Raw genomic sequence first — 14,625 nt, forward strand, 5'->3', positions numbered from 1 at the left:
TCTTTATAAATAAGACCATGCCTCCCTCAAAAATCATATCGTATATATAGGACTAAATTGAATATTATATATTACTCTGTTCCTATACATAAGTCACTTGTATCTCATTATCGTATATCAATAAATTTATTAAGTTGATAAATCTTTTTACACTTGCCCCTCTTTAAAAAAAGGGTGTTGGCAAAAAAAAAAATATGTTGTACATTTTCTCACGTTTTTTTTACTGTATTCAGGGGTAAAATTGAAAAAATGTCATTAATTACCCTGCAAGTGACTTATATTATTTTAAAAAAATTGAATTTTTCTCCTACAAGTCACTTGTAAATAAGAACATAACCGTATATACAATATCATGTTTAATTTAATAAACATACTACTTTGGTCCTTTATATAAGAATTGGTTAAGGGTTATATTTGATTCTAAATATTTAACTTCAATCTACTTGTGTCCTAAATTTATAATTCATCTCCAAAGTATCTATATTAATTACTATATATATATATTAAGAACGTTTCCATCTAATAATAGTCATGATTGAAATTGTTACTTCAGAAAAGTCAATTTATATTTGTAACAAATAGCTAACTTAACTACTTTTTTTAGGCTATCTAAATTAGTTTAGTGGCTATTATATTAATGACAAAAAAAATAGTAGCGCGCACACATACATATACATATATAATGCTCTGAATATCCATGTGAAAATAATGAGTTATCGCCCAAGATACGTCCTTCCCAAAGCCTCCTTCTAAGAATGATGGCTCTTCGGCTTTGACTTTGACGAATCAGAGAGGGAGAGTCCCAGTCAGCTGAAGACTTATCGGAATTGGGATCTCATGAGGTCCCATATCTCATAGAGTGGCGTCCCCATATTTATTTGTTTTAGAATATTTTTGTCTTAAAGCAATCATTATTCTATTCAATTTAGTTGAACATAAATATAAAAATCAACAGCAAAATGTAGTGCAACTTACCACTTGACTTTGATTTTAGTGGAATGAGTTATAACTACTTGAGTATGAGATTTCAAATTAAGCCTAATAATACTTGAATTTGACTCAATAATGCTATCTTCATGTAATTTTATGAAAAAGTCAAACAACTGAAAACAGAGAAAAGTATTGAAGTGGCGTGCTGCCTGATGCCTTATTTGGAATGTAATAAAATAGTAGTCACTAAAAAAAGGGTTTTTTTTTTTTACTGTGAATCACATGGTCAGGTCATCTTTAACATGATAGAAAAAATTTTGCTAATTAAGCAAAAGAAATTGAATTTAAGATTAATTAACTGCGGTACATTAACATTAACGTTAACTTTTTTTGGCAAAAAATATTAACATTAAACCTCCGTTTGCATAGGAAGAAGAGTTGAAAGAGACCGACAATGAGAGAAGAGAAAAAGGAGAAAGGAGAAAACTCCAGCAAAAAAAAAAAAAAACGTTATTATCCATACTATTTGAATAGATGCATGAGAGAAAGCAGAAAGCATAAAAAAATGATCAAATATATGAATGATTTACATGGATGCATGAGAGAAAGCAGAACGATGAAAAATGATCAAATTTGTGAGGGACTAAAATACCCTAACCCCTTTCACAAAAAAAAAAAAAACCCAACCCCTATATCAAAATATATTATGTTTAAAATCAAATTAAAATTAACATCATTAAATAATTTAGAATCAAATCATTTGGTAAGCATATATTTTTCATGTTATCATATTTTAAAAGTATTTAGCAAAAAATTTTATTTTTCAAGATGAAAAATAAAAATGAATAATTTTTAAAATATTAAAAATAAATAAATAAATTACAAATTATCCAATATTATTAATAAATAGAAAAATTTTAATATAAAAATGAAAGGGTTAAAGTAGAAAATAAAAATATTTTAACGCATATTTATCAAAAAAATTAAATATACGGGAATTAACCAAAAACAGCTTCTTTTAACATTATTTAATCTTTTTGAAAAAATCATATTTTTTAAAATTTGAATTTAATTTAGGATAAAAATGTACTCAACACTCGAACTATCTTCAGAGGTGCATCTAACACTCTAAATTATTTAGAGATGCAATTTTGCTCACAATCTAATAAAAGTGGAGCAATTCTACCCAAGGTAACGGACCATGTTACTCCATTTAATGCAACTGAGACCTGTATATTTCTACTTGTTTTTAATATTGACACATATTTTGTAAAATGCCATCTGTAAAAAAAACTTCATGGGAGAATTATAATGAAATCCCAAGAAAGAAAAATAATTACAAACATAATTTAAAATAATTTTTAATATATACATAATTTAAAATAAAGATGATCTTATAACTAAAACTTTTTGAAAAAATAAAGTTATTATTGAGAAAATTGCATATTAAAAATTCTAAATCTAAACCATTTATATCTAATTTTGAATGTAGTCTAGATTGCATCACAGTGATGATCACAACACTGAACGAGCACCCGGGATGATGAAAAGCTTACTCTTTCATCTTTCCTTTTCTTCCCCAAGTTTGGTTTGATCTTCTTGACAACCCAAAATCTTAGTAGGTTTAAATCAAAATATTAACAAATTTTAAATGATGAATGGTTTCCACAGCAACAAGCGAGAACTATTATGGGCCTGTTTGGGTCAAACCGTGGTTTCAGAAGCACTTTGAAAACGAGCACCTTCGTGTAAAAGCACTTCTATGTTTAGAGGCTCTGTTTGGTTGGAGGGGTTGTTAAAGGAAGGGGAGGGGATAAGTGTGTTTGGTTAGAAAAAATAGAGGGTAGGGAAGGGAAGAAATTTGTCTTTTAGTGCTTCTCTCCCTTCCTTCTGGTCCCCTCCAAATTTGGAGTTTTTTTGGAGGGAAGAGAAATATTATATCTGATATTGACTAAACTACCCCTACTAGTTTTTCAATATTCCAAATTTGCCCCTCTTATTAGAAACCTTTTCTCCCTTCTATCTCTTTTCATCCGGTATTATTATACTGTAGGGGAGGTTGCTGACTTACTGCTTAGCTATTTGAAAAGTCAAAGTCTTTGTCATTGTCAGTATGCCTGCATACTTAATTTATATATATAGGCTTCACATGCTGTGTGATTGTTTTCTATTAAGTTCTAACTTTGTTGTGTTGATATAATAATGTAGCATGGCTTATATTTTGCATAGATTGAAAACGAATAGGAAGAAAATACCCAAATTGAGAATAATTTTAATCAGTTTTTGAGAGTGAAACTAATAAGAATATCATGTATTGAGCAATTGAATCATTTTTCATGTACACCGATTGATATATACATATCATAACGTGTGTATATTATAATTATATGTCATGATGTGTGTGTATTATAATCTCATATAGGCTGCAAACATGCATATATATTAGTGTATATATATATATCATAGCATGTGTGTATTATAATTATATCATATATACATATCATATATATTAATACACATGCGTGTGTATTATAATTATAAAATTAATGAGATAGAATGTTAAACTTTTTATCATAATTTTTTATCACATGTAAGTGAGGTAATTGGTATTTTTGAAATTGATAAATTAAGAAATAATAATTTTGATATAAATATTGTAATAAAAGAATAAAAGAGTCTAAATATATATAAAAAAGTCTAAATATATAGATAAGGGTATATTTATCAATTTATAATTACCTCTCCTCCCCTCTCTTATGAACCAAACAAGAAATCTTCTATCTCTTCCCCTCCTCCCCAACTAAACAAAACCTATGACCTCTCTTCTCCTCTTTTCCCCTTCTTTAATTAACCTCCCCTCCCCCTCCCCTGCGGTCAACCAAACAAATTAATCTGCCATAGTTGGCAAATTCAAATGAAGAGCGCCCCCCTGACTTAGTTGATGTCGTCTTATATTTGTCTTTTCGAAGACAAAAACATTTAACAGATTCCAGTAGAATTTATAAAAGGAAGAAAGGAATAAATTCTCAGTAGATTTATTTGAAAATGGTGAATCCAGAGAAATCGCCATGAGTATCACAAAATCCACAGTGTTGGATTGATGGGTCTGCGTCTCGCCGCAAAATCTATAGCTCCTCAACCTCCGGTGCGTCCAACGACGACGACGGCGTCTTGCCTCTCTCACCGCCGCCTCGTGTGAGGAAGAAGAAGGGATAGGTTTCGAAGAAGAAAATGTCGCTGAGGTTTTGTATGAGCACCACCTCCAATGATAAGTTATGGAGAGATGGCTACGACGATCTGGATGAAGAAGAAATAGAAAACCTAGTCCCACATCTAGAATCTTGTCCATCGACTTTTCTTCTATTGGAGGGCATTTTGTGAGACGCGAAATCAGCACCAGGGAGTTAAGAAGATCAAGACAAATTTACAGAAGAATAATAAGAAATGGGAAGATGGAAGAGTGAGATTCTCATTGTCGCCGGCAAGGGTATCATTTTAATGGAAGCCTTTTTTTTTCCTCCCCATTAAACGGAGTTACATTATCTATTAACTAGGGGTAGAAGTGTTCCACTTTTATTAGATTGGAGGCACCATTAAATAGTTTAGGATACTAAATGCACTTTCAAAATATATTAGGATACCGAGTGCACCTTATCCTTTAATTTATATAAGAAAATTACTTTATTAGAGAATCTAGCAGGGATTTCACACTTGTGGATAGGGATTAAACAGCTACATAGCATGAAATAGCCAGTGGTTAGTGGTATGAAATTTTAAAGTATGATTTTTTAAGTCGCTTGTAACATCCCAATGTTTAATAATTATTCCAACATTGACAATTCTTTCGCTCAGAAAAGGGATGTCTGCACTTTCTTTCTCCTCCACTCATGTCAACAACTAAGATTGAAATTTAAATGGTTAAAATTTTACATATATTTTATAAAATGGTTTTATTAAATATTTTTTTATTATTGTTTTAAATTATCATAGCTACAATTTAGTACTTTAAGTTTATTTTTTTAAAAAAAAATAATATTTTATTGATAATTTTATAAAATATGAAATTTGAACCGTTCAAATTTCAATCTCATGACAAAAATCAGAAGTGAATGAAAGTGGAGGGGAAGGAAACTGGTGAAACCCCTTTCCCCTTTTTTTAACTCTAATGCCGTGTTTTAATCATAAAATAGAGTTATTTTATGTTGCATGAGTCTTTTCACTTTATTTTATGTATGTATTGTTTTTAAAGGTTGACTTTAATTTATATAAGAAAATTACTGTATAAGAAAATATAGGGATTTCACACTGGTGGATAGGGATTAGCCCACTGTAAATCATGAAATAGGCAGCGGTTAATGGTACCAAATTTCAAAGTTTGATTTTTAAGTCCATCGTAACATTCCGACATTGACATTTGTCTTTTGAACTCTTATGCCGTGTATTATAAAATAGAGATCTTTTATGCTGTATCTATCTTTTCACTTTATTTTATGCATGTTTTGTTTTTACTCAAAAAAATTAAAGGGAGGTAAATAATGTTATGATTTTTTTTATGTATGCTGAATAAGTCATGAATAAAATTACGATAAAGAAAGAATAGAAATTAACATCAGTGCCTTGGATGATACTTTATCCTATATAGATATGTGTATATATATTCTTTAATATAGTTGCAATTTTTTTAGAGTTAACATATTTAATATATACATTTAGAGGCGCACGAGTTCGGACCAAAGGTACAAAGTTTAAAGTCAAGCTCTCTTGTGTTCATTCATAGGTCCGTATCCCAAGTCCCAATAACATAAAAGCATTAAATTAAGCAAGAGGTATAAATTAAAGAGAAAATTATCCTCTATTCAAATAATTTTAAAGGAAGGTAAAGACACCAATTACGAAGCCTGATAATAAAAATTTCTCGCTTTAATAAGCTTATTATTCCAAGTTGTTATAACAAATTGCTATACAAATAGGTAAAACAAGAAAAAGAAATGGCAACGTGATAATGCAGCTAACAAATCAACAAAATCCTCAATTGAAACCAAAATGACAGCAACATATTATTTGAAGCAAGAGAAAGTCGGAACATATGAAAATTAGAGTGATCCAAATGAGAGTGCCTTGTCAAGATCTGTAATAAGATCACTAACATCTTCAATCCCCACAGAAATACGTACAAGATCTTTAGTTAAACCCATGCGAACACGTTCTCCTTCAGGAATGACAGCATGGGACGTATACCAAGGCAAGCATATCGATGAACTTACGCTCCCTAACATTACCAACAAAATTGACAATGGTCAGCTTTCTGTATGAAAACATATTCACAAACTTCAACACATATGTCTCATCTACCACTCCAGTCAAGTCACTTGTAATTCGTTTCAACAAGAGTTAACTAAGGATAGAATTAGAAAGTACTGCCTCCAGTCCTCAATATAAAAGTTACTTGAAAATTGAATTTGACTTTAAATATAAGAGTTTGATTGACTTTGTCTATCAAATTTATAATATTGTCTCTAAAAGGGTTTTCACCAACAAATAATTCCAATATATATGATTAAAGAGGGTAGGTTCAGAAGGTTAATATACATTTGATACAGTTAACCATCTTAATTAATTTTCTTAATCTTCACAAATTAGTTATCTAGCTCTTATATTAAGAACTAAATGTAGTAATTATTAAGTACTTTACAAGTGATTTATTTTTAGAACCTAAAACTTCTCCTACAAGTAATAATTTATAATAAGGATTATAGTGATGCTACTGATGAATTATCAACAAGTTTATCCTTGAAACGACTAACAATCCATTAATAGAAGATCATTCCCCATGATCCTTAGCAATACTCCTTGTCAAAAACATTAATAATGCTATTTCTATAAATGTCCTTTGCTAAACAATCTCTTTACTAATTGAACAACCTCTTCTAATTTAAAAACTTTACTGGGGTAATTTTGAAAATTTCAAAGCAATAATAACTTTTACATTTGTTTGTTATTGTTACTTTTGATTGTAAAGGAATAATAGAACAACTATGGTAAACGACTACAAAAATCACATGGTCAGAGGGCAAACCATACAAAATTTTGACCTTCTATTCCCACCTTACCGTTTTAGTTAATTATGATAAATAACTCTTAAAGTAGGGGAAATACGTCATAATGATAAAAACTTACGTGACAATGTGTGTACATATATATTCCCAAAAATACAAATACTTACCAAAACTGACAGTCATGCTGAAGTACTCGGTACTTTCAACAATATGCTTTGAGAGTGGCAGTGAGCCTGTTGTGAAGCTAAGCACAGATCCTGGCCCATTCGCCTGTGAAATAGTAACTCCATTATTGGATAAAATTATTTCAAGCATATTTAATAAAAAAATTAATATTTAATTTTTGCAGGAAAATCATATACCTGCGAGTGGTGCAAGTCATATCCAGGATGACTAGAAAGACCAGGATACATTATTTTCGTTACTTGAGGATGGGAGGCAAGAAACTCGGCAACTATTTGTGCATTTTTCTGCAAAATATAATGTTTGCTCCAACTTATTATTATTATTTTTTAATGGAACTAAATAATGACATTGTCGTTGAAATTTTAAATGGGAAGCATAGCTGCAGAGATACCATACGTATGTATACATATTAGTTCAGAACATTAAAAAGTCTCTCTAAAAGTTTTATTTACTTTCATTTGTGTGTATGTGTACATATTCTTATAAGTGACTATGTAAACAAACCATTTTATCAAATGAATTGTGCAAAAGGGGAATATATTGGAAGGCAAACGATCATATTGTTCACAGACTTAGCTTGAAGCTATCAATAACTTATAATAATTAGAATGTTTTTGTGAGGTGCGTACCTGTTTCTCCTTAACTCGTAGAGCCATTGTTTTAATTCCTTCTAAACAGAGCCAGGAGTCAAATGGGGACAAGGCAGTGCCCGTTGTATTTTTAAAAGCCTCCAAGTGTTTTGCCAACCTTTATAGGATGATCAAATGAAAAAAGAAATATGAGGGAAGCACATAGATTTACATTATTAATTGAACTTAAAAAAGCATAAAATAAATGGCTGATTAAAATTGAACTTAATTAATGAATCAATAGAAAATAATATTCACAACATACAACAAACTTAACGCATGAACTTCTCAATTTTTTTTCTTCTTCTTTTACCATTTCCGTATAGACAAAAAGAAAAATTCCAAGTATCTTAATATATGAAATCGTGCAGTTTTATATTTTTCAAGATTTAATAACATTTTTTAAATGCATAATTTATTTCGTCATGGTATTTTTTTTTAATAAAATCTGAAAAAGAAAACACAAAATTATATTGTCTCTCGTGAATGCAAGATGCCAAATATCTCTCATTTTATCTAATATAATTAAGGAATGGCGGTTTAGACCAAGCAATATTTTTTTTGACCAGCAAGACCAAGCAATATGAAACCATAGAATGATGTTGGAAATATTAATGAGAGTATCATTTCATTCTTCATAGTTATAAGGATCACATGCACATAAATACTGATGGCTATGTATCAGATACTGACGATAATTTGCTGGCAAAAAAAAAAAATACTGATGAAAATTATCATTTAATTGAAATTTAATTCGAAAAGTCGTTGTATATAATTATCAGATTGAAAATGGCTCGCAAACAAATCAATATCTTCAACATTTTAAGTGTTTGAAAGAATATTTAGAGCTCCTACCCTTCATCCCTTGTAGCGAGGCTCCCCGCCAGGACACTGCTATTTCCAGCAACAAATTTGGTATTTGAATGCATAACAATATCTGGAAAAAGGAAAATAGGAACCGTCACTTAGCAGAAATTTATTTATTGTTTAGTTTGTATTACATATAGGGTGTTCTAAACAAATTCCAAGCAAGGGTGCCAATCGCAGTTAAAATAATTTTATTTTCCTTAAAAATTCTTTCAACTCACACGCACAAATAGTGGAAAGAGAGCATTAAGAAGCATGCATGTATGTTATTACATTAATAAATATATTTATATTTTATTATCTTTAGCAAGGATGATTTAATAGAACATACCTGCTCCAAGGTCCAATGGCTGACTTAACACAGGAGACATTGCACTGTTGTCCACCAATACAATAGCACCATGTGCATGGGCAATCTCTGATATTCTCTGCACATAAATCAAGAAAAACGTGAAGCAAATTAATTTCCTAACATTTAAAATTTTTGTGGTTGGGTCATTGCAAGAATATAGATAAGAATTATATAGGCATGGCCTACTCGAATGTCACATATTTTGAGCTGCGGATTGCTGGGACTCTCTAACCAGATCAACTTAGTGTTAATTCCCATAGCAGCTTCCACGTTCTCTAGATTACTTGTATCTACTTTTCTGTGCGTTTAAACATTATGACCTCATCATCACCATGTTCTAGGAATCAATCCAAGAATTATCTGTTCTGCATAATCCAGTACTCCGCAAGAAAAAAGAAAGCATCCGAAGAGATGAAATGTCAAACTTACGTCACTTTAACTCCTTCTTTTCTTGCGATTAGTTCGTTCAAGAATTTATACGATCCGCCATAGATATCCTCCACAGCAATGATTTCGTCACCTGCATTGAAATTATATATAACAGTAAATGACAATAAAAAGCAATCATTCAGTAGAAAGCTATGAGAATATCCGTTCACAAGTCGTCCCTCTAATATTTTCTTAATGGAAATAAAATTTTATGGATTCAATATATATATATTACGAATTTCAAAAGGACTAGAGAAACTAGGATGAGGAAATGCACCAGGATTAACGAGTTCACAAACAGCAGTCAAAGCAGTCATTCCGCTGGTGAAGCAGAAGGCTTTATCTGCATTGTCAAGCTGTGCTAGTAACCTGAAGATACAAATTAAGCCAACTCATCAAAGGGGATGAAACGAAGAAGCAAACTATGGACAAAATAATCAAGAATAGTTATATTCACTTCTCCAAAGTATCTCGGGTAGGATTTGCATTTCTGGAATAGCCATATTCACCAAATTCTGTGGCAGATTTCTGCATGAAAAACATATAGAAGACAATTAGAATATGAAAAGAATATCATGGAACCAATATGCTTAAGATCTGAGCATAAGTATAGATCAAATTTTCACCATTTTGAAAGTAGCAGTTTGGTAAATTGGTGTCGAGGTTGCTTTGTAGGGATCAAAGTCATTATGGTAATTCACTAACACTGTGGACATGCTCGGTTCGCGTGTCTGCAACTTTTCTGCAAAAAGAAGCTTAAACTATTAACATATAAATCAAAAATCATATGTGTGTGAGTGTATGTGTATGTAGATAGATATTCTCACACATAATTTAAGCACAAGAAACACATCACAAACCATTAGCCAAAAGCACATTAGTAGTTCTCTTTCCAATACTGTCGGCCTCCGCTTGGATCAAACAGTTTACTCTGAACCCCTTTGCATGGATGGGTCGTTTCGACTTCAAATTGTTAAATCCCAAGCTATCCCACTTATTTCCAGCACTTGTGCTCTAAAATACAATAAAGAGAAACGTAAACACTATATTGCACATGCATTTCACAGTTCAAGTTTATTGCTGTTTAATCATATATAAGTGTTTGAAATAATGATCGTTACGTTGTTACCTTATTGCGGGGATTAATGGCGACTGGTGCCACGAAAGGGCTGACGAGAAAAGTTGAGGCCAATGCCATGACTGATGAAGATCAGATGAAATTAAGGAGATCTCTAGGTTCTGGTTATGCTCCTCGAAATTCGAATGTGGTATGAATAAGAGTCATGCATGCACGTATATATATAGTCATAATCACATTTGCACTTTTTTGAATAAGAGGGGAAGCTGACATTATTGAAAAAGAAAGATGACCAAAGAGATACAGAATGATTATATTTCGCTTTCAAGGGGCTGCTTCCTGTTTTGGGATATATATAAATATATATATATATATATATATATATATTATATTGATGGTGAAGCTAGGCAGCCCACGTTTTGATTGGATTATACGCTCTTATCTTCCACGTACATTATTGGAAAAGAAAGTCATATGCTCATCCTCACATTTTCACATGCAATGTTTTCAAGAGTCGGACTAGACTCCACACCAAAAATATCAGTGATTTAAGGATTTTATGATTCAAACTAGGTTGGTTTCTAATGTTTAGATGTGAAAACAATAATACTTTCTTTTGCATCAATATTTTTTGTTTGAGAACTCCTTTGTATCTTATATCAAAGGCATTGATTTCTACTATCTTCAAAGTATGTGGGTTTGGCAAAGTAAGGCACAGGAGGTCCCTATTAAGTTCGAAAACTGGTCTCTAACAAAACCAAAAATGTATTCTTGAGAGCGTATTGAACATTACAAATCTGGGTAATTTATACTCCCTTGGATCCTATAGATAAGATATAAATAATTAAATTACATACTGCTATAGTCCACAGTATAAGTCGCTTATAGAAAAATAGTATGGCTCAAAATATAAATAACTTGAAGAGTAATTAATGTTTAATTATCAGTTTTGCCCTACAATTAATGCTTAAATATAACTCCTTATATGCTTCTCTCTCTTTCACAACCTCATTTAATGTGGGCAAAGTTGAAAAAAAAAATCAAGTTAAAATACATTTAATGAATTGAATACCATTCTTATGATATTGATGAATTGGTTAAAATGATTTCTATTATGAGCCAGGGGGAATAGATTAAGAAATTAATTAAAGGCAATTAATGTATAAAAGTTATATTTTATTTTAAAAATAGTCTTATTTATAGAGTGAGAGTGGGTGAGAGAGAACTAGTGAAAAAAAGAGATAATAATTAATACAGGGATATACAAATAACTAATGAGGGGTAAAAATGAAGAAAATTAGTTAATTTCAGATGTCCCTTAGTAAGTGTATCTTCGTAAATACAACCATGCCTGCCTCAAAAATTGTATCTTGTATATAAGAATGAAGGGGGTACTATATATATATATATATATATAAACAATTTCAAATTCAATTATATATGTATGCTACTTTGTTTCTTAATATAAAAACTAACTGATAATTGTATTTAGTCTTAAATATAAATACACTTTGTGTCTCAAATTTATAATTCATTCTACAAAACATTCTTATTAATTATACATATATATATTAAGAATGTTTTTATTTAAAAGTAGTCATGATTAAAGATGATACCTTATGAAAATAAACTTACACTCTATTTGATCCAAAATATAAGAAGTTAGTTAATTTTTTCACAAGCCAAGAAATAGTAGTTTAGTCATCATATTTTACAATTGATAAATTCTCTTAAAATGATAAATTTTTCTCTATTTCACACTTGAAAAACAGATTATGGGGAGCCGCATTCCCAAAACCCTGAAAATCAATTATCAATTAATGGGGACAAAAGTGCAAAAATGTCATTAATTTTTTTGGATTATAATTCACTTCTAACTAACTTCTTATATTACGAATTAGAGGGAGTATTTGTTAGGAATAATTATAATGCCCTGAGTTCCATGTGAAAATAATGAGTTATTGCCCAAGATATGTCCTTGCCAAAGCCTCCTTCTAAGAATGATGGCTTTTAGGCTTCGACTTTTGACGAATCAGAGACCCAGTCAGCTGAAGACTTACCGGAATTGGGATCTCATGAGAGGTCCTGTCTTATAGAGTGGCGTCCGCATATTTATTAAAATATTTTTGTCTTAAAGTAATCATTATTTTATTGAATTTAATTGAATGTAGATCTAAAAGTCATCAGCAAGATGTGGTGTAACTTATCTTCATGTGAACACAGCATTCCTTTTTTTTTTTTTTTAATACAATGAACACAGCATTCTAGTTATAATGAATTATTGATGGCCCTTATCAACCTTTGACAAAGAATAATATATATGTAAAAGGATAATTGTGGAATTAATGAAATTATTTCAAAGAAACATTGGGTTTCAGAGTTAAATATTCTAACCACCTTTCTATTTTGTTTTTATTACATAGGCCTTCGTTCTATTTCAAAAATATACATATAACTGAAAATACATATAATGATTGCAAAATATTTTCTGCCAGCATGTATATTTAAAAGATTACATCGCAAGTAAGTTTTAATGAATAAAAAAGATTAAATATTAAAATTTATTGAAAAATAAAAAATATATTTAAAAAATTAATTAAATTTGTAAAATTTTAATCAATTTAATAATATAACAAAAAAAATATGAAAATAAGTATTAAAATTATTTTTCATTTTTTAATAAAAATATGCCATATGTGATTAAGTGATAATTTTACTAGGTAATATCTATGTTAAGAAGAGGCATTTTGATTAAAATAATACTTCCACAATATGATTTAACTGTTAACTGACAGTTAAGTAGATAAAAGTTGAATTTGAAAACTAAAAGAAAGGTTTACGTAACAGATATTTTTATTTTAAAAAAAGTTCATATAGGATTTCAAAATGAAAAAAGAAGTATACGTAATAACTTAGGTCTTAGGTTAAATTGAATAATAACTTAGGTTAAATTGAAGGGAAGTTAACGTATTTTACTCTATATTTTGTGATAATTCAAATTATTTAATATTTTTTATTTTGTACATATTCTGGCGAACATCAAATATTTGAACCAATTGATGTGGCGGGAAAAAAAAAACAAATTAACTGAAATTGATTTTAGTGGAACGAGTCATAAATGCTTAGGGCCTTTTCGTTGGATTGATAATAAAAAGTGGCTTATTCTTAATTGGGATTTTAGAAACTTTAGATTGAGTAAAAATTAGATTGGATAATTTAATTTATATTTAGGTTGATTTTTATAAATAAAAAAGTTTATACAAGTAGAAAATTTTTGGATTATTATTGAAAAAACAAGTTTAATTCTATCTTATTATTAATATAAGATTTAGTTGTATATTCAATTTGGTCTAAAATACAAGATCTTAATCATTTTTATCTCTTATATTCATCCATTTTACCCAAAGTAATCCACACAGTGATTGCACAAATTAAGTGAATCTTATAAATGAGTAATTCAATATACATAATTAATAAGAATATTTTAGAAAAAAACACTCATTTGTTACAAATAACCTACTAATTTTTTTTAATATTTATAAATTAATTATGTAACTTTTATATTAAAGACAGAGGGCAGCATGTAATTATTATGTCTTCAATGATTCTCACCAACCCATAAGCACATAATAAGCCATAGGTAACTTTAAGTTGCTTATGTAATTGTGCTTAAAATTATTAAAAAAAAAATTCGGCCCATGAGCAAGATGAACAAAAGATAATTCAAACAGGCAAACAATTGTCAAACGTGGTTATGGGAAGGAAAAACAGCTTATTTTCCTTCAAAATGTGATCCTAAATCGAACACAAGAATGAGATTATTTCAAATTAAACCTAATAATACTCAAATTTGACTCAATAATACTATATTTATATAATTTTATAAAATGTCCATAATTTGAAAATAGAGAAAGTATTGAACTGGCGTGCCACCCCACCTGATCCCTTATTTAGAAAATAATAAAATAGTCGTCATTTAAAAAAGGTTTTTATTGTGAATGATCCCAGGTCATCTTTATCATGCTGGGAAAATTTTGTTAATTAAGAAAAAGAAATTAAATTTAAATTAATTAACTGCAGTGGCACTGTCTCCCACCT

At 29.8% G+C, this 14,625-nt stretch overlaps 1 protein-coding gene across 2 annotated transcripts; it reads right to left on the reverse strand.

The window, feature by feature from the left end:
* Positions 1-6,023: 6,023 nt before the first annotated feature.
* On the reverse strand, positions 6,024-10,647 carry LOC114749158 (cystathionine beta-lyase, chloroplastic-like). Of its 2 annotated transcripts, XM_028937649.1 has the most exons (13): positions 10,572-10,647; positions 10,326-10,396; positions 10,076-10,210; positions 9,907-9,977; positions 9,727-9,818; positions 9,450-9,540; positions 9,207-9,318; positions 9,000-9,096; positions 8,657-8,738; positions 7,802-7,919; positions 7,349-7,456; positions 7,154-7,256; positions 6,024-6,199 (listed from the first exon to the last, which is right to left on the reverse strand). In XM_028937649.1, exons 1-13 carry the CDS (start codon positions 10,645-10,647, stop codon positions 6,024-6,026), a joined length of 1,332 nt encoding a protein of 443 aa, XP_028793482.1. The 2 variants fall into 2 exon arrangements, with proteins under 2 accessions (XP_028793482.1, XP_028793483.1); XM_028937650.1 differs by lacking the exon at positions 10,572-10,647 and having other exon boundaries at positions 10,076-10,191; positions 10,310-10,373.
* Positions 10,648-14,625: the final 3,978 nt, after the last annotated feature.

Source organism: Neltuma alba, unplaced genomic scaffold (assembly GCF_004799145.2).
Source record: "Neltuma alba isolate B1F8T4 unplaced genomic scaffold, ASM479914v2 tig00005966_pilon, whole genome shotgun sequence".
In the NCBI taxonomy this organism is placed as follows: Eukaryota; Viridiplantae; Streptophyta; class Magnoliopsida; order Fabales; family Fabaceae; genus Neltuma; species Neltuma alba.